The sequence below is a fragment of the Pinus tabuliformis genome, chromosome 2_2 (genome assembly GCF_031772625.1).
Source record: "Pinus tabuliformis cultivar Carrire ecotype Pingquan chromosome 2_2, CPIR1, whole genome shotgun sequence".
Lineage (NCBI taxonomy): Eukaryota > Viridiplantae > Streptophyta > Pinopsida > Pinales > Pinaceae > Pinus > Pinus tabuliformis.
The window spans coordinates 967,968,637-967,995,091 of NC_142300.1; the positions used below are offsets into that span (position 1 = coordinate 967,968,637).

The 26,455-nt window shown below is 38.2% G+C and overlaps 1 protein-coding gene across 1 annotated transcript; it reads right to left on the bottom strand.

Moving 5' to 3' along the window:
• Positions 1–18,522: 18,522 nt before the first annotated feature.
• LOC149196453 (pentatricopeptide repeat-containing protein At2g03880, mitochondrial-like) lies at positions 18,523–23,170 on the bottom strand. The gene has a single exon (XM_089405565.1). The coding sequence runs from the start codon at positions 22,730–22,732 to the stop codon at positions 20,624–20,626; it is 2,109 nt and encodes a 702-aa protein (XP_089261691.1). The 5' UTR covers positions 22,733–23,170; the 3' UTR covers positions 18,523–20,623.
• Positions 23,171–26,455: the final 3,285 nt, after the last annotated feature.

Here is a 26,455-nt window from a genome sequence, read left to right on the forward strand (position 1 = left end):
AAAAATGTATTTTTGTTGGATATTCTGAAGATGTCAAAGGATATAGACTTATTCCACTTAAGTCCAAAAATATATCGGCCTGTGAGCCTAGTTCGACGGATGTGCCACCTCTCCCTATCTCTTCTACTTTTGAAAATATTTCTTCTTCAGATGATGAAAGTGAGGATGAAAATCCTCCCCCACCTTCTCAGGATCCTCCTTCAGCTCCTCAGCTTCCAAAATGGGTCCGTGCTACTCAGGATGCAGCAGGTGATCTTGTCGGTGATCCTACAGATCAGCGACGCACACGTTCTCAGTTTGAGAGAGCCTTTTCTTTACTGGCTCAAGCTTCAGTGAATTATGATCCTGACACCTTTGCAGAAGCTTCAGGCCATCCAGATTGGGAAGCAGCTATGAATGAAGAATATCATTCATTATTGGCAAATGATACATGGGATCTTGTTCCTCTACCAAAGGGACGAAAACTTGTTAGATGCAAATGGGTTTACAGAACCAAGTATGGACCAGATGGGAAAGTTGATAAACATAAAGCTCGTCTTGTTGCTAAGGGTTTTTCACAAGTTGAAGGCATTGACTACACTGAAACCTTATCCCCTGTTGCCAAAATGAACTCTATCCGCCTTGTTCTTTCCCTTGCCGCTTCTTTCAAATGGGAATTCCATCAGATGGATGTTAAATCCGCCTTCTTGCATGGGGACTTGCATGAAGAAATCTATATGGAACAACCTATTGGCTTTATACAAATAGACTCCAACCTTGTATGTCGGCTTAAGAAATCCCTTTATGGTCTCAAGCAAGCTCCTCGAGCTTGGTATGCCAAAATGGATAACTTTCTTTTAGAATCTGGCTTCTCTAGGTGTCATTCTGACAATACTGTCTACACCAAGAAAGTGGGCAAGTCTCTTATCATTCTTGTTCTTTATGTTGATGATCTTATCCTGACTGGTAGTGATCCCAACCTTATAAACCATGTGAAGTCTAGCCTTAAAAGGAAGTTTGAAATGACAGACTTAAGACACTTACATTATTTTCTTGGTCTTCAAGTCTTGCAATCCAAGGAAGGTATTTCCCTTTCTCAGTCCAAGTATGCCTGTGATATTCTACACCATTTTCACATGGAAGACTGTAAGCCAGCCCCTTCTCCCTTTCAGTCTGGAGTCAAACTTTCAGTCACTTGTACTTCTCCTGAAGTTGATGCTACCTTATACCGTCAACTTGCAAGAAAACTTTTGTATCTAACCCATACTCGTCCTGACCTTTCCTTTGTCGTTGGCCTTGTTGCTCGGTTTATGCAAAACCCACATGAAAGTCATTGGAAAGCAGCTAAAAGAATACTTCGTTATGTTCGAGGTACAGTTCAGTTTGGGATTCATTACAGTGCCGAAGTAGCTCCTCTATTGGTTGGTTTCACTGATTCCGATTGGGCTGGTGACCCTGATGATCGGAAGTCTACTGCAGGTTATGTGTTCACTCTTGGTTCAGGACCTATTACATGGGCTTGCAAGAAACAAGGTGCCATTTCTCTTTCTTCAGCAGAAGCAGAGTATCGTGGTGCCGTAGAAGCTAGTAAGGAAGCCTTGTGGCTTCGTCAAATCCTGTCAGAGTTTGGCTTTCAGCAGCAGCATTCGACTACACTTTGGTGTGATAATCAAAGTGCCATTCAGCTATGCAAAGATCCAGTGCAACATCAGCGCAACAAACACATTGAACTGCACATGCACTTCATCAGAAAGCTCATTCACGACCATGTTCTTGAAGTGCAATATTGTTCAACAGGTGATCAAGTTGCAGACATCTTTACAAAGGCTCTCACAGAGGCGAAGTTCACTAAACTTCGATTTATGGTTGGAGTTCAGGAAGTTGTCAGTAAGGGGGGATAGGCTCTAGTGCCTCCTTCCTTCTCCTATTGTGTCATATTTGTAAATCCTTCAATCCTATCCCAAGTTGTTCTTAAGGGGGGATGTTAGGATATTCCGACACATAGGAAATAGTTAAGTACAACTTGGTCTAGTATAGAGTTAGGTATAGAGTTAGGTAAAGTGTATTTCTTTACTATGTACATTTTGTAACTTACAATCTGACGGTCACAATATGTAGTGATCCGAAGGTTCATTCTCTCCTCGGTATTACCGACACTTGATCCGTGGCTTAACACCTGATTGGTCCATGATCTCTATCTAAAGAGCACGGAGGGTCATTTGTAGGGTAATCCGCCTATGAGAGAAGCATATGTAAATTTTCATTCTTTTATTAATAAATTGCCTGAAGTGGCCGCGTTGGCTCAGGCCATGGACTGTTTCCCTCTTTGAGGGTTTTACCCACATCAAAATTACTGGTGTATTGATTTGTGATCTGTTTGTGAGCGGTGTCCTTTGGTGTTCTGTCTGAGGAACTTACCCTGTAAATTCCTACACATTCCTCCTCCCCCAGAGTGTGTCAATTCTGTTCATCCAACCAGATAGATGTTGATTTTTAATATGACTCTTTGCTGTGACATGATTTATTATGATTTTGGAGTCACCGAAGATCTGTAGGGACTGTATATTTAGGAATATGCTGAAAAAAAGAAGTCCTGATAGCACCATTGCCTCTGCTTTATTATTAGTTCCTTTTCCCCCATTCCAGTAGATTTCAAACTATTGATCATCATCCATGACAATGAGGACCCCACAAGCACATATACCATTTTGTGCCGCCCCATCAAAATAAGCTCTTGGGAAACTCATGTGACCTGTTGTTTGCTCTTTTGATTTTTCCTTTTTGTAGTGAGAAGACTTGTGAGGAATAGAGTTATAAAGAGAGATAATGTTCTCGAAAACTAATCAAAAACCTTCCTTTCTGTTTTGAAACAAAATGTTATTCCTCCATTTCCATATTGACCAGAGCACAAGTTGTGGAATTGGTCTCCAGGATTCTTTCTGGATACTCCACCAATCAAGTGCTTCTTTTAGTGAAGATTGTAGAACAAAATTAAACCCAAAATAAGAAGCAAGGTTTCTCCAAAGTTGTTGGGTGATAGTACATTGTAGAAACATGTGAAGGTTATTTTCTTCCTCAGTTTTGCAAATTAAACATATTCCAGGTCTTGACCAATTCCTCTTTTGCAAGTTTTCCCACGTCAGATTTTTGTTATGAAAAACTAACCATGAGAATATGATAATTTTATGAGGACTACCAGTTTTCCATAATGATAAATGAAAGATGTTAAGTGATTGAGAAATCTTAATACTGATAAGATTTGAGTAGATATCTTTAACACTTACTATGTCCTTTCCACTGATCCCCTTCCAGATAAGGACATCATCATCTTCGGTGCGACAAATGCCTCTGTTCCTTAAACACCACTGAATTTGAGTCCATTGTTGTGCTAAGAATCCTATCAAGCCCATAGATGAAGCATTTTTCCAGATGGGGAAAAATCCCTGCCAGTCAGCAATGACCTGATTCCATGTAAAATACCCTTTTCTATGAAAGAACTCCATTAACTGTTGTGATATATATGAAACAACTCACAATAAAAGAAGAAATACTAATATTTTTGGTGTGAAATCCAGCGAGAAATATTTTGGATTATTGCCATTTCAAATAATAAAGGTTAACATTGCACACTTTAGTAACAGTAGGAGTATTCAAGGATACTGAATCCATTTTTACATCACAATAAAAGAAGAAATACTAGTATTTTTGGTGTGAAATCCAGCGAGAAATATTTTGGATTATTGGCATTTCAAATAATAAAGGTTAACATTGCACACTTTAGTAACAGTAGGAGTATTCAAGGATACTGAAACCATTTTTACATTAAAAATATGGCGAAAGCAAGTGCAACTCAACTAGGTATTTAAGGTTTACATTTCACAACATGAAGAACAATGACACGGTCATCTCAAGTAGAAGATCAAATGTATTAGCTTCAGCTCCAAGTTTAACTAGAAAAAACATGAACAAAGAAAACTATAGGTGCAATTTGTATCAGCGGTGTGTAAAAGAATATAAAAAACATGCGAGCACTTGTATATGAGTAATTTTTGCAGTTATACAAGAGTGAAAGCCCATTTGCTACTTGAAAAAGGGTTTGGAGAGGTTAATTGAAACTATTTGTGGATAAAGCTTGCCTTTTGCACGACAACGAAAAGATGAAGTAGAATATGATTGGCATGGATACAAGGAAATGGAACTAGAAGAAAGCCAGGTTGCACAACTATATAAACAAATATTGAGGGAAAATAAGAAAAAAAATATATAAAATAGATTATCTGTTGCCTTTTGCTCATCTATAAAGGACCTATAAACTAAATTTTTAACACTGGAGAGTTATTTACAACTAGAAGCAAAGAAGTCAACCCAAAATGTCCTTAAAATTGGATCATATGACTTTGGTATCCTTTTCAATTAAACTAGAAAAGAATTCAACACTATCCTAATTTGGGTTGGGTTTGACTCCTGAATCAATCAAAGTGTTTTTAGGATATATCCACTTGGAGCATATCCAAATGGGAACCTCTGAAAGTGAAGAAAGGTAGGAAAATAAAAGCTTAATCATTGCAAATCTTAGGGAAATTTCTAGTGAAGTTGAGCACAAATTTCAATTGATGAAAAATTAGGGGCTTCCTTCACTCCCTTTAGTCAGAAGAGTGATTCCCATCACTAGGATGGCTTGACAAATGGTCATTTGTGAGTATATGCTCGTGAGAGATATAACTGGCTTCATATATTTTGTTTTATCATATATGAAAATATTTTTAATTACTAGAAAAAAATCCAGTTCCATCTACCCATCGCTGCACAGAATAACCTAAATTCAAACTTTAGATACAGTAGCTAGTTTATAAAATAAATTGAGATAATAAAATAGCATACAATTTGAAAGCAAGATACATGTCCATTGGTTGCTACAAGGTGCAAATGATTACTCTTTTGATACTAATGCCTTGTGTTTAAGATCCTCCAAGTCGGCAGACCAAACTTCCATTCAGATCTGAACCAACTGCATATGCTCTTTTACATGCTAATTCAAAGGTTGTGGGTATGTAGAAACTCCACTTATATCGACTTTTGGAAGTTAAAATCAAATAATTCCAGGGCCTTCTGCAACATGTTTCACCTCATCATCTGTGTCTTTCATCCAATCGCCCCCTCGAAAGTTGCTTACAGATTCTAATTAAGCCTACTCAGGAATAAGTAGACAAACTTGATGTTGATATGTGGTTGTCATTGATGTCAACCCAAGCAACACCAGACGATGCCCCGCTTTTGTTGATAAAAAATGACATGGCCATTCATGATGTTTCGAGTTAGGATCATCTTTATTGGATTCTCCTCGTCGAGTAGAATCTGGTGATATGCATTGAAGAATGTAACTAGTGTTAGTCTTCATAATTGTATTTGTCAAAAGAAAATTTATTGTAAAAGAAAAATATTATTGAAGCATGGGTTTCATGCTCTTTCATTTAATTTCTAGGTCATAGCCTCCATTGAAGGCTTCTAGGTTTTGTCAAGAGTCAAAAGAGTCATTGTCATATTTATTAGACCCTTCTTGGGTTTTTGTATCATGTAAAGAAATTTATTTTAGAGTCAAAAGAGTAATTATGTTCCTCCTCACCAAGTCGGCCCTGTCCTGGAGAAGCCAGCCCTGCTGGGGGCAATTCGACCTTCTGGGAGCAGTATAAATAGAGGCGGCTCGACTCATTTAAAAACAAACTCACAAAAGTTCAATCTATAAAGAGAAAGAGGATGAAAAAGAGAGCAAAGTGTAGAAGAAGAAGACCTAATCCAAGAAAGGAAAATCAAATTTTTTGAGTGTCTCTCTCACACATGCGAAGTTTGCTAGGGTTTCTACACTGAAGCTAGGGGCTGAAATTCTGAAGTTGGGGGCTGAAATTCTGGATTGAAGCTGCATCTAGGATGCTGACACTTGGAGACTTTGGCAGAATACATCTGCTTGAAGGAATCGCTGACTTGGTGATTGGAAGAGGTCTTTGTCTAGGGTCTTGGATTGTCACAACTTGATTTGAATCTACTAGTAGAAGAGTTGGACTGGATTTTCCCCTAGATAGGGGTTTTGACCTGGCTGAGTGTCTACATCTTGTGTTCGTGATCTTCATTTGTTTGGCATTTATCTTGATGATGAAGGAACATAATAATAACAAAAGGAAAGTAATATAATATCACAAGAACTTGTCAAAGTAAGAGAAATCAAGCTAAAAGAAAAACCTAATCATACTGCCCTAGATTTCTCAACATTATGTGGCACTTCTCAAGAGCCTTCACAGTTTGTGAGTTATGCTTGTTTGAAGATGAAGAACCCAATTTATAGGCAAAAACCCCAAAGGATGGTGATGTGGCACCCTACCATTGGCCATCTCATTATTCAAATCAAGGAAGTAGGGTTTTCATCAAGGTTGTGGCTAAAATATCTCATAAAGAACCTCAAACATCATTTTGAATTTACAAAGGGTATTGGACTTAATTAAAAATTTAAATTCTCATCTCCACAAAGTATCTTTGGGCTCCAACTTAAATAAAATTCAAATTTCAAAAAGGAATACCCTCCAAAAGGTCTCCTTTGGAAGCTCCTTTCTATCCATGAGAAAACTATAAAAAGGCATTGATATCACCTCCTAATGCATGCAAATTGAATGATCATCTTTTGAAGCTCTAAAATTTCTATCTCGGCCCTATGGAGTATTGCTGCATCAGATGAGAGGCTTGAGGAAGGTTTTGCACCTGATTTTTTGTTGTGGTTTGGGATTCGTTCTTTTCATTGTAGGAAGAAAGGACTTTGGCCATCAATTCCGAACTAGCAGGTGTATCTCTGTGGCTTGAAGAAGACTCCAAGACCAGAGAAGGAGTTAACCCTATTGTATTAACCCTTGAGGACTTGAAATCACATTTGTAAGGGAAAATTCTTGTACATGAGGGCTTATTCACAGAGTTTATGGGATTCGTTTGGGCAACTTTCTTGCAGAAAGAAGACCGAAGGTTTTTGTGACTATCTTTCTATAGTTTCGGCTTTCTGGAGGACAAAAGGAGGGTTATCTATGTGGAGCATCTATTTGAAATTGCTTGCGGCCCCTCTAAGCATATATCACCGAATCTTGCAGCCCTTTAATCTTTGGGGTTGTGTGAATAATTCGAACCTATTTTAGACTTGTGTCATCATACTTCAGTGACAGAATCCACGTTGAAACTTTTTGCGGCCTAAAGTCTGGGCTCAAGCATCAAAGAAACAAATTTTGTCTTACATCCTCACAATCTTTATTTCTGCGAATTATTAAGGTATAAGAAAGAGCCTACATGAAGGGCATTATCACTATATATATAAGGGTTTTTTTTTTTTTTTAGAGAGAAAGATCTTCATAGAATTATATTGAGACAATATAAAGAGTACATAAGATATAAAAAGGATCAGAAGCCTTGCAAGCATCTGAATCAAAATCTTACAGCCATAGGATATCCCAAAGGAGATCATCACTATATCATACCAAAATCAGTGCAAAAAGGTATCCATGACAAGATCAGCAGCTGTCTTAAACATATATAACACAAGGAACTATCCACAATACAGGTAAATAGATGGATGAAAAGAGAAAAAAGGTCATATTCCCGGGATGAAGAAGTCCTGGATGAAACAGGAAAAATCATCATCAGAGACCATCAAAGACCAAGAACCCAGTGCCATAGACAGACCCTTCTTCGACAGATGGTCAGCTTGATCATTTAGGGAGCGAGGGATGTGGTGAATTGAGCGTTGTTTCATATTGCTCCAGAAATACATGATCCTATTTAACCACCCAGACAAATGAGGACAGCTGATGTGGCAAGCTCCCCTAACATGGTCAATCATTGATTTCGAGTCACCGAAAATTGAAATGCTCTGGATGTCAAAAAATACACAGAAGGCAAGCAGACCAGCAAGAGCCCTCGCCTCGGCCAAGCTGTTAGAGCCCCTCCCACCATTCCAAGATAGGAAATATTGCAGCTTCTCGTCGATAATAATGTGGACCCCACATCCACAAATGTTATTCTGCTCAGCTCCATCGAAGAAAGCACAGGGAGAAGCAATGGAGATAGCATCAGGCACTTTTTTGCAATCCTTTTTCATCTTGTCCTTTTTCATAGGCATCATATCTTGAAAGGCCATTATGCGTTGCAGAGATGATTTTAGGGGCTCCTTTGACTCTTCGAAGATCTTAGCATTCCTCCATTTCCATAAGCACCACAAGGTAATAATAAACAAAGATCGCCAAGAGTGCTTTTGCTCGCTCCACCATTGAAAAGCATCATGTACTTTGACCATACGCCTATACCGTGAGCAAGAGCGCCGAAGACCCCATGCACGAAGCACCATCCAGCCGCCAGACAATCACCAGGAAGGAGCAGAGGAAACAGTCAGAAAAAGGATAGATAGTGAAAACCTCCCCTTCGCAGAAGAGGAAGGGCGAGAGGCCAAGGAGGCCAAGGTGCCGAAAGGCCAGAAACTGCGCACAGCCGAGAAAAGATCAGTTAAAAAGCATGAGGAAGGCTTCAAGAGCGTGACACAACTCCAGACAGGCGTCGGCGAAACATGAGGGGCATGCATGCATGAACATCCACGAGCTAACAAACGTGGAAACGGAAAGTTCATCATGCAGGAGCTGTGGCGTGGCAGGATCCCAGCATGCCTTAGGGAATGATTACGACGTATTGCAAAGTGGTTGAGGCTATTGGCTACTCATAACAGCTAGGAAAAACGCTAGTTGGCTCCCTGGGATGGCTGAGAAGAACGATGGTTGGCTCGCTGTGAAGATGGATATAAGGCAGAGATCTTGTGTAATTGCGGCCTAGAAAAGAGAGACGACCTTAAATGATCTGTGCAATCCAAGAATTTAGTCCAGCATATACTTGAGGCATTCCTATTGTCTACCCTCTGCGGCACATCTCAATTTGTCAACACACCATTGCAGAAATAAAGCAACATATCTGAAACTTTGGATCTTGATCATATGGGCTTTGACATCATCTATTATTGGCATCAGTTGACGACACTTGTAGATGTTACGAACCTGAAATAAGATCCATACTAGAAGACTTGAAAGAGGTACATCTTACTCAGATTTGAGAGTGTTTTCAGTGTTCAAATTCTTAAGTTTTGAAGAAAATATGGACTTGCTTGAATGAACAAGGGTTGTCACAGAGGCTTACAACCATAATAACATTTTGCAAAGGAGCATCATTGTAAGGGTTTTATTATCTCAGTGATATACATATATATTGGCAGTATTGTCTTACTAAATTGTTCAAACAATTGTCAACAGTAAGGAGTATTGGTTGCACTTCATTGCAATATGTATAATTTGTAGTTTCTTATCATCATACAGCAAGGGTTTTGTAATAATAGTTTGACAGTAACAAAGCTTCAAAGGATCTGGAAGTCTGATAATAGGAGTTCAGTGGCATTTTTCTCATTGCTCTTCTAGAAGAAATTGCATCATCTGAAGTTAAGATTCTCTTTCTGATTAGAAGTTTGTTGTAAGGGTGTTGTATTTTGTATAAGGGCTTTCATGATCTAGGTTATAAGTAGAAAGGATTTTTTAAGATCATTGTAAGTGGGTCATTGTCCTTAGTATGGGAGCCCACTATTTTTGCAGAAGTATATCCAATGTAAGTGGGTCATTGTCCTTGGTATGGGAGCCCACAATAGTTGGTCTAATGCATTATCTGTTTTCATGGTGGTTGGGTGGTGCTATGCAGGGGGCTGAAGTCACCTTCAGGTTGGAGCCTGAAAACACTCCAAGGTGGTAGGGTGGTGCTAGGGTAAGTTGGAGTTTGCTAGGGTGTTGGAGCATCCTTTCAACAATTGTTGATAAAACCAAGGTGTTGGAGCGTCTTTCCAGTTGGAGCTAGAAAATTGAATGCTTTTCTAAAGTACTAGGGTGTTGAGGCTTCTTTTCTTTAGTTGGAGTTGAAGCATTTGATGTACTCACAAAATTATTAGAAAAGTGTTCGGAGGCTTTTGTCTCGGAGGGGTTTCCACCTAAAATTTTGTTGTCTATTGCTAAGTTACCAGAAACACCTGGAGAATTTGCCGGAAACACGGGTCCCTGTTTCCGATATAGAAATAGATATGATTCTTGTCTAAAATGTTGTAAAAACGTTCTTGTGTTGTTTCAAAAAATCAGAAACTTTAGATTTGGAATTGGATACGTTTCCAAGGGATTTAACTTTTTTTGGATCCGTTTCCATATTTCTGGAAACAGAGCCACGAAAATCGTGATCAGAATCCACCCTTAAAATGTTAAAAAGCGTGAAAATTTGTATAGCCATAAATAAATAATAAAAATGAAGAAATCAAATTTGCAAATAAACTCGCTATAAACACAGTGTCATAACGTCTCTTCTAAATCTTTAGAAACAATGACACTCTATATATTTATGAAGGATTCTTACTAAGAAACAGATAGATGTTCAAAATGCAAACAAAAGGGTTTGATAAATGTCTTTGTAAAGAGATTTATTTGAGTGATTAATTTTCAGTTTGGTTAAGGTTTTGTTAATTTTCATCGATTTTGCTCTTGATTTCATAAATCCCTCCAATATAACAAATCTTTTCTAGCCAATCTTTTGCCTGCATATAGTCAAGAGACCAAGCGACATTGAGAAGATTGAAATGTTCAAATAGGTCTTGACGGAATATCCCAATGATCCCATGGGCCATTTAACTGCCATGCAAGGAAGATAGATATCGTTTGCCATGCATGACACATTATTTGAAGGAGTTGCACCCGAAATCACGAAGGTTGTAGCATTTCTGGTTACATTACTAATGATGATGATAATACATTGAATGTTATAATAATCACTAATGATGATGACAATGTTTACGTTGAATTGATGATGATGATTTGTTTATGTTGAATTCATGACGATGATTATGTATTTTTAGATATAGATTCTAGATTCTAAAAGATGAATGGTAATGGTTATATATATATATATATATATATATATGTCGTTTCCTTGTCATATCATATCCTGATTTATATATATGTCGTTTCCTTGTCATATCATACCCTGATTTTTTGAAAATTTTCCGTATCCGTTTCAAACCCCATTCCCATATCTGTTTCAGTGCAACCTAAGTCTATTGTATATTGCTTATTTATGCTTTGAATTGATGCTGAAGATTAATTAATGCTCTGAAAAGATTAATAAGTTACTAATTGCTAAGAAATATTGATTCATCCCCCTCTTAGTATTTCCAACAATTGGTATCAGAGCAGGTTCCTTCACTAGCAGTTTAACAACTGGAAGGAGATCATGGAGTGGAATAAGTCGGGAATTCTAGTACTTAATGGGAACAACTATGCATTTTGGACTGGAAAGATGAAGGCATATCTTTAAGCACAAGGATTTGATGTTTGGAATGTTGTGTTGACCGAATACAAGGAACCTTCAACTCCTTCGAATGATAACGTCGAAGGATTTACAAAAGCCATGCTAAAGCTAAAAATGCCCTCATGACTGGTGTGTCAAATTCTATATATGTCAAAATAATGCACTGCAAATCAGAAAAAGAAATTTGGGACAAGCTTTAAAATATATATGGAGACAAGAAGGTAAAGGAGGCCAAGCTCCAGACCCACTGAGGTCAATTTGAGTAGCTGAAAATGAACGAAAAAGAAAACATTGTAGCTTACTTTCTCCGTGTTGATGAAATAGTGAATGTTATAGAAGCATTGGGAGAACCAATGGAGAGCAAAGTTATTGTACTAAGATCACTTCTAGAGAGGTTGGATGCTAAAGTCTTTGTACTAGAAGAAGGAGATGATTTGGAAAAGCTTAGCATGGAACAATTGCATGGAATACTTATAGCATATGAAATGAGAAAAGAACAAGAAAGTCCATCTAACTGAAAAGCAGCATTCACAGCCTCCAAGATGACCGGGAAAAACAAATAAGAATCAAGACCAAGCTCCAGTTGTTGCGAAGAAGAAGAATACTCATATGAAGAAATTGCTAACTTTGTAAGAAAGTTAAAAAGAGGAATAGGTAAGTTCAAAGGTAAACTTCCCCTAATATGTTTCAATTGTGGTGAGATTGGTCACTTTGCAGCTAAATGTCCTCATAAGAACTCTGGTAATGAAGAAGAAGCACCTAAGAAATGGAAGAAGGGTCAAAGAAGATTCAATAAGCAAGGAAAAAGGAAAGGCTTTAAGAAAAAAAAATCTCTGAAGAAGACAGCGCCTCATCTCAAGAAGAGAGTGACAGTGCCGAAGAAAATAACACAAAAAGAGTGTTATTCATGGCTAGAGACAACAGGAACGAAGCTCTTGAAGAAGAAGAAGGAGATGAAGAAGGGATGGAAGAGATCAAATTTCAAAATGAGATGGTCAGAGTTACAAAGGATCTCAAGGTTGAAAGAGGAAACGTCAAACCTCTCGAAGTCAAATTAAAAGAACTAAAACAACATGCTAGAAGTCTCAACAAGAGGAATGAATAATCAAATGAAACCATCATCAGCCTTAAAGTACAGTTGGAAAAAGCCTGAAAAATTGAAGACCCACTTAGAAAAGAATTGGAAGAAAGCAACAAGGCAAGGGACAATCTAGAAGCAGAGATAGTTTCTCTATGAAAGGATGCACAAAGAAGAGATGTTCAACAAAACTTTGCAAATAGCTCTAGAGATTTGGATGAGCTCATCAACAGTCAAAGGCCGCACAGTGACGGGACAGGGTTGGGCTACAGGGAAACATTCATAAAAGGTTCGACCTCCTACACGACAAAAAAGGGAGATGGACAAAAATCTTATGCAGAAATTACTAGAGGATCTATCGAGAAGGAAAGAGGTTTCCCAGCATAACAGAAGGTTCAAGATTAGCAAGAAGGTTCTTGGAGAACAGTTCCATGAAGAAGGTCTTCCCCTCTCAAGTATCTATTATTCTTGCAGAAATTTTGGACATAAAGTTGTAAATTGCCAAGCCTATGACAGGAGCAGAAGCAACTCTGGAAGGCCTATCAGAAATGATTATCCTGGAAACTCTTGTGAATATTATAGGCAAAACTACAACAGGTTTGGATATTTAGGCAATAAAGTAGAATGCCATAAATGCAACAACTTTGGACATTTGGCTGAAGATTGTAGGCTAACCGCTCCCCCAAGGGAATCACAACAGAATCAAAATGCTCAGGTCTGGAGAAAGAAAACTGAGAGATGTGCACCTACCTTAAAGGCTCAAAGTAAGAAGAACGTGTGGTATGTTGATAGTGGTTGCTCAACACATATGACCGGAGACAGGTATAAATTCATATCTTTGAAGAAAGGAAAGGATGGAATAGTGTCTTTTGGAAATGATAGATCTGCAAATGTTATAGGAATAAGCACAGTCAAGCTTGGAGGCAAGGATGCTACAACAAAAGATGTACTTCTCATAGAAAACATGAATCATAGTTTGTTGAGCGTAAGCCAAATGTGTGATCAAGGACACACACTGCTCTTTGACTCAAAGAAATGTGAAATAAGGAGAGAGAAATCCGGCAAGCTAGTGGCTACTGCAACTAGGACTCCAAATGACATATACACTTTGGATGACACTGTTAACAAAGGTTGTTTCTTGGCAAAAGAAGATGAAAGTTGGCTCTGGCACAGAGAGATGGGAGACATAAATTTTAACAACTTTGTCAAAATAAGTAAAAAGGAGGTTGTAAGAGAAATGCCACAAATTTTGAAACCAACCAGCACTACATGTAAAAATTGCAGGTATGGAAAACAGACAAGAGTTGAATTCAAAACCAAGGAACATTCCATGTCAAAACCATTGGAACTAATACACATTGATCTATGTGGACCAATGAAGACTAAAGCACTAGATGGTGAACAATACTTCATGCTAATGATTGACGATTATACCAGGATGGCAGCAGTCGGCTTTTTGAAGAAAAAGTCCAAAGCATTTAAATGTTTTAGAATCTACAAGGAATTGGTTGAAAATGAATTAATTTAAAGATCAAATGTTTAAGATCAGATAAAGGTGGAGAATTCACATCCAAAGCACTTTAGCGCTTCTGTGAGGAACAGGGAATAAAGAGACAATTCTTAGCAGCGACACAACAACAAAACAGAGTTGTCGAAAGGAAAAATATAACAGTAGAAGAAATGGCCAGAACAATTTATGGGCAAAAACCACAAAGGATGGTGATGTGGCACCCTACCATTGGCCATCTCATTATTCAAATCAAGGAAGTAGAGTTTTCATCAAGATTGTGGGTAAAATATCTCATAAAGAACCTCAAACATCATTTTGAATTTACAAGGGGTATTGAACTTTATTAAAAACTTAAATACTCATCTCCAAAAAGGGTAGACAGCCTATCTTTGGGCTCCAACTTAAATAAAATTCAAATTTCAAAAAGGAATACCCTCCTAAAGTCCCTCCAATAGCTCTCCTTTGGAAGGCCCTTTCTATCCATGATAAAACTATAAAAAGGCATTGATCTCACCTCCTAATGCATGCAAATTGAATGATCATCTTTTGAAGCTCTAAAATTACTATCTCGACCCTGTGGAGTATGTTGCATCAGACGAGAGGCTTAAAGAAGGTTTTGCACCTGATTTTTGTTGTGGTTTGGAATTCGTTCTTTTAAGGACTTCGGCCATCAATTCTGAACTAGCAAATGTATCTATGTGGCTTGAAGAAGACTCCAAGACTAGCAAAGAAGTTAACCCTATTGTATTAACCCTTGAGGACCTGAAATCACATTTGTAAGGGCAAATTCTTGTACATGAGGGCTTATTCACAGAGTTTATGGGATTCGTTTGGGCAACTTTCTTGCAGCAAGAAGACCTGAGGTTTTTGTGACTATCTTTTTGTAGTTTCAGCTTTCTTGAGGACGAAAGGAGGGTTATCTTTGTGGAGCATCTATCTGAAATTGCTTGTGGCACCTCTAAGCATATATCACCAAGTCTTGCAGCCCTTTAATCTCTATGGTCATGTGAATAATTCGAACCTATTTTAGACTTGTGGTATCACACTTCAGCAGTAGAATCCACATTGAAACTTTCTGCGGCCTAAAGTCTGGGCTCAAGCATCAAAGAACCGAAGCCTGTCTTACATCCTCACGGTCTTATTTCTGCAGATTATTAAGGTATAAGAAAGAGGCTACCTGAAGGGCATCATCACTATATATATAACGGTTAGGTCATCAGTCTATTTCTGGATTGATATAAGGCAAAGATCTTGTGTAATTGCGGCCTAGAACAGAGAGACGACCTCATCAGTCTATTTCCAGATTGATATAAGGCAAAAATCTTGTGTAATTGTGGCCTAGAACAGAGAGCCGGCCTCAAATGATCTGTGCAATCCAAGAATTTAGTCCAGCGTATACTTGAGGCGTTCCTATTGTCTACCCTCTGTGCCACATCTCAATTTGTCAACACACCATTGCAGAAATAAAGCAACATATCTGAAACTTCGGATCCTGATCATGTGGGCTTTGACATCATCTATTCTTGGCATCAGTTGAAGACACGTGTAGATGTTACAGACCTGAAATAAGAACCAGACTAGAAGAAAGAGGTACATCTTACTCAGATTTGAAAGTGTTTTCAGTGTTCTAATTCTTAAGTTTTGAAGAAAATATGTACTTGCTTGAATGAACAAGGGTTGTCACAGAAGCTTACAATCAAAATAGCATTTTGCAAAGGAGCATCGTTGTAAGGGTTTTACTATCTCATGATATACATATATACTTGCAGTATTGTCTTTCTAAATTGTTCAAACAGTTGTCAACAACAAGGAGTATTGGTTGGACTTCATTGCTATATGTATAATTTGCAGCTTCTTATCATCATACAGCAGGGGTTCTGTAATAACAGTTCGACAGTAAACAACGCTTGAAGGAATTTGGAAGTCTGATAATAGGAGTTCATTGGAATTCGTCTCATTGCACTTCTGAAAGAAATTGCATCATCTGAAGTAAAGATTCTCTTTCTGATAAGAAGTCTGTTGTAAGGGTGTTGTATTTTGTATAAGGGCTTTCATGATCTAAGTTATAGGCAGAAAGGGTTTTTGAAAGTCATTGAAAGTGGGTCATTGTCCCTAGTATGGGAGCCCACAATATTTTGCAGAAGTATATTCAATGTAAGTGGGTCATTGTCCCTGGTACGGGAGCCCACAATAGTTGGTATAATTCATTATCTTTTTTCAGGGTGGTTGGGTGGTGCTAGGCAGGTGGTTGAAGTCACCTTCAGGTTGGAGCCTGAAAACACTCCAGAGTGGTAGGGTGGTGCTAAGGAAAGTTGGAGCTTGCTAGGGTGTTGGAGCATTCTTTTAGCAATTGTTGATAAAACTAAGGCATTGGAGCGCCCTTCCAGTTGGAGCTGGAAAATTGCACGTTTTTCTAGAGTAATAGGGAGTTGGGGTTTCCCTTTTTCAATTTGAGCTGAAGCATTTGATGTACTCACAAAATTATTAGAAAAGCATTCAGTGGTTTTTGTCCCGAAGGGGTTTCCACCTAAAAATCCTGGTGTCTATTGTCTATTGCTTATTTATGCTTTGAATTGATGTTGAAGATTAATTAATGCTCTGAAAAAATTAATAAGTTACTAATTACTAAGAAATATTGATTCACCCCCCTCTTAGTATTTCCAACACTTGAATCATCAACTCTTCATACAGTCATCCAAAGTTCGGATAGGGACCTTGGAACAGATGTCCTTCAAATCCTCTTTTCATACAAGTTACCTATTAAGAGGCTTAAATTGGAGTCGGGGCAAGTTCTAGACCTCCTTTATAATTACATATCCCCTTAGAAGAATGGTTTCCTCCATTGTTTTAGATTGGGTTTGAAAGGAAAAATAGTTCTGTAACTACCATTAAGCAATAGTTCCCTTCCAGTTGAGAATTGATGCCCATCCAATCACAAGTCAGCTTCTTTTTGACAGTAACGGTTGTTCGTTAGGATTACAAGTGCTGCAGCCAAACCCATGTAGCAGAAGAGTACAGAGGTTTTCAAAACAGCTTGTTATAAGGGGTGTTTCCCTTCCCCAATCAGGGATAGGGAGTGCCTAGACGGAGGGTGTCCTTTTACCTCTTAGATTTCTTTCATTTCCAAGAGTACATGGAGATAATGAAAAATTTGATAGACTAAAAATCTGCAAAAAACACATTAAAAGAGGATTTGATGATGCTGCTGACTCAGATAGGGTGAGACCCTTGCTCCATCTTTTTCCTTGTGACTTCAATCTATTCTTCCAGCTTATCTTAGAAGAGTGTAACTGGTTCTTGCAGGTCCTTGGTTTCTTCTTTCACTGTTTCAGTACCACTTCCGAATCACTTCTTGGGGGCTCCTCTTCTTCCGGGTCTTCTTCCACAGAGGGCTGCAGAAGAGATTGGTCCTCAGCTTCTGTCATATCTGACCATCTATTGGTGCTCTTGGGATACCTCTTCCTGGGAGGTTTGCCTCACTACCTCCATAACTGTGGTACTTGAGGGATTCTTGCCTAGTTGTGAGACACTTACAAGTATTTGTTATTTCCTTTCCAGAGAGGGTTTGGAGTGCCTCTCTCCTTCTGAACTAGGTCCACTATGTCTGGAGGTTCTATGTGGAAGAGACAATGGTATTAATTGTTCCCTCTCACCAGTGTGGGTTTCTGGGATCACTTGGAGGGTGGCCTTCTTTGCATCTTTTGGGACTGCATACTGCCATATGGACAATTTCAAAACAATCTCTGCATTTGAAAATATCTTGCTCATAGTAGAGGGGTTGAGAACGTGTGATATTTGGTCAGTAACTTGATTTCTGTTGGGAACCCTTTATTGAAGTCCATTTCCACACAAATGCAGGTGAATGTAGTAATATGTCTATTTTTTGTTTCTTTGCTTCAAAAATGAAATTTTCCCAATGCATTTCTGATATCTCAAAACGAGAGAGGCAGAATAGGTAATCTTACCTAGACCAAATCTGTAGCTAAAAGTATCTGAGGGTGGATCAAAGCTCAGAACCATAGCTTCATGCAGAGGCTCACAGCTCCCTAGAACCAGTGGCCAGGGTTCACGATGAGATCTCTGTCCTCTGCCAAATTAAAATCCATCAGAAAGAAACGCATGGTCAATGTAGTCATCCTTCTGAATGTTTGGCTTTTGGCTTTTGGCTTTTGGAGATTTACTGGTGGAGATCTGCAAGCTTCAGTCAAAACCCATTGAATCAGCAAATTATGGACGGGTTGGGACCATGTGATGTATTTGGTCACTAGCTTGATTTCTGTTGGGAACCCTTTATTGAAGTCCATTTCCAAACAAATGCAGGTGAATGTAGTATTATGTCTATTTTTTGTTTCTTTGCTTCAGAAATAAAATTTGCCCAATGCATTTCTGATATCCCACACGGATTTAAAACTAGAGAGGCAGAATGGAGCATCTTACCTAGACCAAATCTGTGGTTGAAGTATCTGAGGGTGGATCAAAAGCTCAGAACCATAGTTTAATGCAGAGGCTCACAGTTCCCCAGAACCAGCGGCCAGGGTTCATAATGAGATCTCTGTCCTCTACCAAATTAAACTCCATCATAAAGAAACCTTTTCCACATGGCGAGTGTGGTCCTCCTCCATAATGTTTGGCTCTTGGCTTTTGGAGATTTACAGGTGGAGATCTGCAAGCTTCAGTCAAAACCCATTGAATTGGCAAATTAGACGATGAATCTTTAAATATTTAGCTTGATCTATACCGTCTGAATCTTCTTGGATGGGCAGGGTGGGGGCTTCCTTCACCCATCTGACCCACTTGGTAGACTGAGTAGAGAGTGAAGTGCCCAAAGGGGCTCCCCAATGATGGTACATCCTTGAACGTCATCTTTATAGAAGTTGTGGCCAAGGTTGAAGGTGGAGGGGTTAGAGGTTGGCACTGTAGTAAAGGATCCACTGCGAAGACCGAGTTCAAGTCATCCTCAAAGGGCATAGGCTAAGGCAGAACAGAGCCCAGCAGAATTCATGCATACACAACAGAGATTAACGAGTTCTTCAGCATGGAGGTAGCCTGAGGAATTTTGCAAAGAGGCAGTGGTGCATGTGCAAAACTGGAGTTGGATTGTGAATTAGGACCAGGTATACAGGGTATCTTACTTGAGGTCGAAGTTGCTTCAGGGTGGAGTAGCCAACCTCCATTGCCATGGCAGCTCTGTTGTGAGGGATCAAGCCCTAGCAGCCTTGGGAAACAAACCCTAAGCACTCCATTAACCTCTCTGGGCAATATAAGGGTTATTGCAGTTTCCAATCACACAACTCAGTTAGTAAGGAGATCCATTTGAATTACGCAAAGATGTGAATTTGGATCCATTACTTTCCTAGATAAGTATAAAAATTCCATATGCACTTCCAATTGCACAACATTTTTAGTTGCTCATCCAATTAATGTAGTGACTGATAAAATATTATGCAATTAGTATCTTTAATTCTTAGAGGATGGCCAAATTAAACTAGTATCCACTAAGAGGTAATAGCCATGACTTTGATGCTAATTAGTTGCTGTTGTTGTTATAAAATTCTATTCATTGTACAACATTTGTTATACAACCTATTTGGTGGATTGGCAAATGCAATGAGTTCACACATTGAAAATCTAAAACTTGACAGAGGGGGAAATCTCTAGTATATTGTTGCTTGCTATTGCAGCTCAAGAGATATTTGAAACCTCGTGGACAGAAATTAAGGTCACATGTCTTACACTCTTCTCATGTTGGCTTATTGCTAAAAGATAAAAGTTGAAGGTTTTCTAACCTGAGGTTTGATTGCAAGCATGAGAAAACACCAAGACCAATCAATATCTGTATTAGTCATGTACTTCTAATGCGATGTATGGATTAAGAATATCATTGAGGAAAGAATTGGCAACCTTTTCCTTGATGGTTATATTCCAAACCTACGACATCTACAGATATTCAATGAACATGCTATAGCAGTTAAGATTGGTGTCATGTAGATAACAATTGCATAATATTGTTAGATAAGTGAATCTTAACATCAATAAGTCAACACCAAAATAGGTTGAGCATGCCCTCTCTTCAAGGCACACAAAGCATGATAGTGAGCTTTTGCTGTTTCCGCCTCTGCCCTTCCCCAAATCAGTTTTGTTAAATTCTTTCAAGCATGGTGATTTAGAGAATGCCTGGGTCACTGACTCGCTAGGACCACTAAGTTAATTTGCAAGCAGCTATACTATAATAATTGATAATTTGCAAATGGCCAGTGTGAATTTCCCATGCCATGGTCAGGATGTAGGTGCCTAATATGAGGATGGAGCTACACTTGAGCTCAAAGCTTTGTCAACAGAAAATTCCAAAAAGAAATCTAACAGGCAGTCATTGTTGTATCCAGAAGACTCAATAAATTGTGGATGCAATCAGCTGAAAATGGAAATATAGAGCAGATGGAAGAAAATTGGTTGACTGGTCGCTGAACATCTTGCAATGTCTCCTTTGAACAAGCCACTTTATGCATGGCAACTTCATCAGTTACCAGTATGCTACGTCTTGAAGATGTTTTAACACCATAGATCTTTGATAGTTACCTTACGGAATCCACAGGATAAGGTTTTCCGAAAACAATGCAGTTGCTTGTTGCCTCACATATAATGAATTGACTCATAATTGCTTACCAATAATTCCCACAAGAGCACTGCCCCGCATTAAAATGATGGAACCTATTGGCATCCCTCACAACAAGTTCTCGGCTAACAATCTTGGAGATGAGCTTAATGGTAGTGTGGCAGTCCCTGCACACACGGAGGTTCTTCATGACATGAATAGGTGTCCCTGGGGGTGTGCTAATAAGCCCAAAACAGACGGCAAGCTTCTCACTATGGTAGTGAAGACTGTGTTCCTTGTTCTCATCATCTATATCATGAAGCACACAATCAATATCGGGCAAATACCCCACCTCTTCCATCTGTTTGTAGAGTCTACCCAACATTGTATATATCTCTGCTGTTTGGGGATGGGATCTATCTTCTGCCACAAATGTATGAATCCTGTTCTTGACCTCAATCCAGCTGAGGCCTGGCTTCTTTTTCACTCCTCTGTCTTTCATCATTGTTCGGATATTTGCAACATCGTCCCATTTCTCAGCCCCAGCATAAATATTTGATAATAGTACATATGGAGCAGCCATTGTTGGTTCCAGTTGAAGAAGACTCTCTGCTGCATATTTTCCCAGCTCCAAATTGACATGAATTCTGCAGGCCCCCAGCAAAGATCCCCACACAGCAGCACTAGGTTGAATTGGCATCCTATCAACAAAGTTCTTTGCCTCATCCAGCATACCAGAACGGCCAAGAAGATCAACCATGCAAGCATAATGTTCAGCTCCAGCCACGATATGATAATATTTATCCATTGAATCAAAGTAGTGCCAGCCTTCTTCCACTAGGCCTGCACGACTACAGGCAGATAAAACACTAATGAAAGTTATGCCATCAGGCTTTGTGCCTACCCGTTGCATCTGCTCAAAAAGTCCAATGGCTTCCTGTCCATGACCATGTTGGGCATAGCATGCAATCATTGCATTCCATGAAACAACATTTTGCTCTGACATTTTATCAAACACATGGCGTGCATGCTCTAGAATCCCACATTTAGCATACATGGTAACAAGCGTATTCGCCACATAGACATCAGACTCAAATCCCATCTTGATAATGCACTTGTGCACCTGTCTTCCCTGTTGCAGTGCTGCTATGCAGGCACACGCATCAAGAACACTGGCAAATGTGATCTGATCAGGCTTCACCCCTGCCCATTTCATCTTGCCAAAGACTTTCAAGGCCTCCTCACCATTTCCATCCTGTGCATACCCTGCAATCATTGAAGTCCATGAAACCATGTTCCTATTCGGCATCCTATCAAACATACGCCTTGCATCATCCAGTTTTCCCCTGCAGGCATAACATGAAATCATTGCATTCCATGAGGCCGCATCTCGTTCAGGCATTTTATCAAACAGTCGGCTTGCTTCTTCTATATGGCCATCCTGGGCATATGCAGCAATCATTGCATTCCAAGAGATGACATCTCTCCTGGGCATCTTGTCAAACAGTTCTCGTGCATCGTCAACTCTTCCTTCCCGAGCATATCCACTAATCATGGTAGTCCATGAAATCACATTTCTACGCGGCATGCTATCAAATAACTGCCGTGCATCCCCTATTCTCCTTTCCTGAACATAACCTGCCATCATTGCAGTCCAAGACACCACATTTTTCTCAGGCATTCTATCAAACATTTGCCGCGCATCCTCAACTCTTCCATTCTGCACATACCCAGTGACCATAGCATTCCATGAGGCCACATTCCGCTTAGGAATTTTGTCAAACAGATAGCGTGCATCGTCTAGTCTCCCATTCTGAGCATATCCGGCAACCATAGCATTCCACGACACCACATCTCGTTCAGGCATTTCGTCAAAAAGTTGTCGTGCATGGTCCATACGTCCGTCTTTAGCATATCCTGTAATCATGGAAGTCCAGGAGACTGCATTTCGTTCAGGCATTTTGTCAAACAAGTGGCGTGCATCCTCAATTCTCTTGTTTTTGCAATATCGTGTGATCATAGAATTCCATGAAAGCAAACCTTCATGGTTTTCACTTTTTGGATATTCTAAAGGGTGGTTCCTTCGTGCTGCAGGAACCCCTTTGAATGCGGCGGTGGAAGAGTTTGAGACATTCCTTGCATAAATAATAAACCGATTAAAACGCAAAAACCTCATTTTCTTCTTCTTCTAATTCCATGGTTAAGCATTAATGCATTGCGCCTGAAACTGTACAAACGAATGTACTGTTTGGTACTTGGTGTTCATACTCGAAACCAACAAACATGACACTCTGAAACAAAAATCTAGCAGTGTGCAATGGCAATCCCATAAAGTCGGTTTTTTATCAGCTATAAACTTTGATGAGTTCAAAATTCAATACGAAATTAAATCAAGATGTTTGATGATGATTATTTTGATCGATGCAGTGTAATTTATGGTTAACCATATTTGTTTTTTTAGGGTTATATGTTGAAATCCAAAGGTAATAGAATCTGTATATTTCTATTTTATATCTTCGGAGATATGATATGAGTAGCCAATTGCGCAGAGACGACGATCCTTTATTCCATAAATGAGCTGGTAATTTGGCATGTCTCAGTCCATCCACATGCTATTTAGCAGTGTAGCAGACTTCTTACATGACTTGTTAGTGAAAAATATGTGCATATGTTAACTTTAAAGTTAAAGTTTTTTGTTTTTTTGTTTTTTATTATCAAGAAGTGATTTATAAGTATACAATTTAATTTCGGCCTGGAGTATGCTGTAAAACTGCTTCTGCTTGGCTAAGAGCTCGTCTTCCTCGGACGTAAAGAAACAGGTTAACGGCCCAAGACCCAGAGGCATCTGGCAGGAGTGAAAGCCTGCTCCCTTACGGACCACCAGCGGGTTATTACAGGTGGCGTGGTTTTCCTTGATAACGGTGATGAGTCAAATCGACATTCGCGGATAGCAGCCAGAGATGGTTGTCCTCACTGTTGGTTTGACACCTGAGTTTGATAGGTTTTGCCACCTTCGGAAAAAAAAAGAAAAAAAAGAAAAAGAAAAAAGAGTATACAATTTAATTTACTTATTTTTTTAATTCATAACGATTTGCATTAATTTAAATTGGGCTAAAATCTTGGAAAACAAAGTTTCATGATCAAAGTTTCCCTCCATTATAATTTTAAAATGCGTCAAAAATTTTAAAAATAAAGTTTATATGATATCAAAGTTCTCATTAATAAAAATGTAACTATGTTTTTTTTATTTTATTTTTTTTTTACAAAATTCCTATTAAGTTTAGAGAAGAATTTCTAAATAAAGGAGATTGAGTTTGTGTACTATTAACATAGTTAATACCCCTATAACCTAAATTTTAAGTCTTCACTTTTTTCATGAGTCAAGGATGAGCTTTCAATGGTTTTAATTGGCGTAGTAACTTTCTTTGGAGGCATGTTGGAAAATAATAATAGTACTCCTCTTTATCATGAATTTCAATCACTAAAAAAAAGGATCGTCTAATCAATAATTAAGTAACTAATAAGTTATGTACCTTAATTTGGAGAGTATCAGAATGGCAAAAGTTCTATTATTATATTTCTAAGATTTGAGCCCTTCGATGGGCTGAAAAATTAGCATCTTTTTGTCAACTCACTACCATAATTTTGACCATTTCTATCTCTTAGATACCTCCATAACATCTTTTCTACTTATATTTGCCATAGTCCATATGCATATATGTCATAAGAGCTACAAAACGGTTCACAAATCATCTTCAAGGTAACATGTCCATTATTCTATAGTTTTATACATGTTCTTTATAAAAACAAGCTAATATGTGATCATTGCAAAAAATAAACAAATTATTTAGCTCTTGTATGGACCTGTAGCAGATTTTTTGGTCAGCGCATCTCCAGGAGTAGTTCTGTCAAACCAAGCATAAGGACAGATGGCAAAAGACTCCATGATGGTGATTTACCTACTTAACACATGAAAGACGTGACTCTGTCATCACAGTGGCAAAGTCAAAGTCTCAGTCAACACAACATCTAGTCGTGTAGCATAATGTAGAGGTAGAGTATTAGAGGATTGTGACATGGCATTGTTTCAAGCATCAAGAGATTGTGACAACTTTGTAGGATTGAATGTTGAAAACACTGAGAAATAGCATTTTGAATATTTAAATTTTTTTTGGAAGAAATCACATTGGAAGAGTTTGGTCGACGTGTTTCGAACCAACCAGTGTGGTTCATCTCCAGGACAAGAATAGCATTTTGTTGGTTGTGTGTTCATATAGACTCACGCATGAGTTGAGTCATAGGTTCTTAATCTAGATGATAGTGATAGAGCACCTAGTCACCACTTTTGTTCTAATTTGCAGCATTTAAAATCTGAAGATTATTATTCCACAAGCTCTATATATTTTCGCTTAGCAAAGAGAGGGAGAGACATAGACTTTAAGTTTTAAATTATTGTATGGCTTATTTCTTTATTATATAATTGCAAACCGTTGAGTTCTTCATTCATCATGCATACATGGATACCTGAAGTTATGCAAAGTTAGTTTTTGCATTTTCTAAAGTTTGTGCGACCACCAGGAGGGCCCCCTGTGGACGTGTGATGTTGTTCTTCTATAGTGTAGTTTTCTTTTATCATTTCTTACTTGTTTGATATCTTAATATTAATTTAAGTACTATGTTTTCATAGAAATACTTTGTTTATGTTCCAGCGTTGACTTATATACACGATTTCTTAAACAATGCTTTGTTTCCTTTATAGCTATCTATTAAGTGCTTGAAAAACTCCACAAAAAGAAGTTAAATTAGTTTTATCTCCTACATTATGAATTTCAATTTCAGTTCATAGAATATAATTTATTTTCATGTCAAATTACATGCTTTCCTAGATTATATTTCAAATGCTTTTCATAGATCAAAATTTACCTGCTTTCATATATCATATTTCAAATGCTTTCATAGATTATAATTTATATGTCTCCTAAATTTGATTTTAAATCATTTCATAGATCAGAATTTACCTACTTTCATATATAAGATTTTAAATTCTTTCATAAATTATAATTTATCATCTTTTATAGATTAAATTTCAATTGCTTTCAGAGATTAAATTTCAATTGCTTTCATAAATTAGATTTTGATTGTTTTCATAGAATAAAGTTTACTTGCTATCATAGCTTAAATTTCCTTTCATGTCAATTTATGTTCAATAGAATTAGAAGCTAAGTCCTTGCATATATTTTTCTTTACACTTTGCAAGTTACAAACTCAGATTGATAATTTAATGTAACATAATTATAGCATAATTGAATTGATCAACACCCTTTTGGATCTAAAAAATTGTTTTGCAATACCCTGATATGTATTCTGTGCAATTCCATATGCTTGAACTGAATTTGATGTGCCAAGTGAAAGTTATGGTAACTTTCCCAAAACTTGTTGATTTTGGCCCCTTCCCACAAGCAAACTTGTATAGCATGCCACATGTTCATTCTTCAAATACAATGTTGAAATTTGTACCTGAGGTACTTTTGTACCTCTCCTGGAACCATTGAAGATTTTATAGTCTAAAAAGTCCCAAACATGAATATATAGCAAGAATGTCAAGCTGGCATGTTTAAAATTTATTTTAGGACTATTCACAAACCCTAACTTCCATAAGGTATAACTTCAAAAGTATAGCAAACCAAATTTTGAAAATTGAACCAAATGTTTCTCCAGATTTATTGTAACACCCTCCTCCCATATCTACCAAAATAACCTGCCAACCGAGGTAAACATGTGACAAGAGGCTACAATGATATGATTCAACCTCCTGGGTACCCTTAAGGAAGTGGAATCGACGGAAACCCATCAAACATACCTTCCACATTAGCAACAACACTCTCAGGAGTCATCCCAA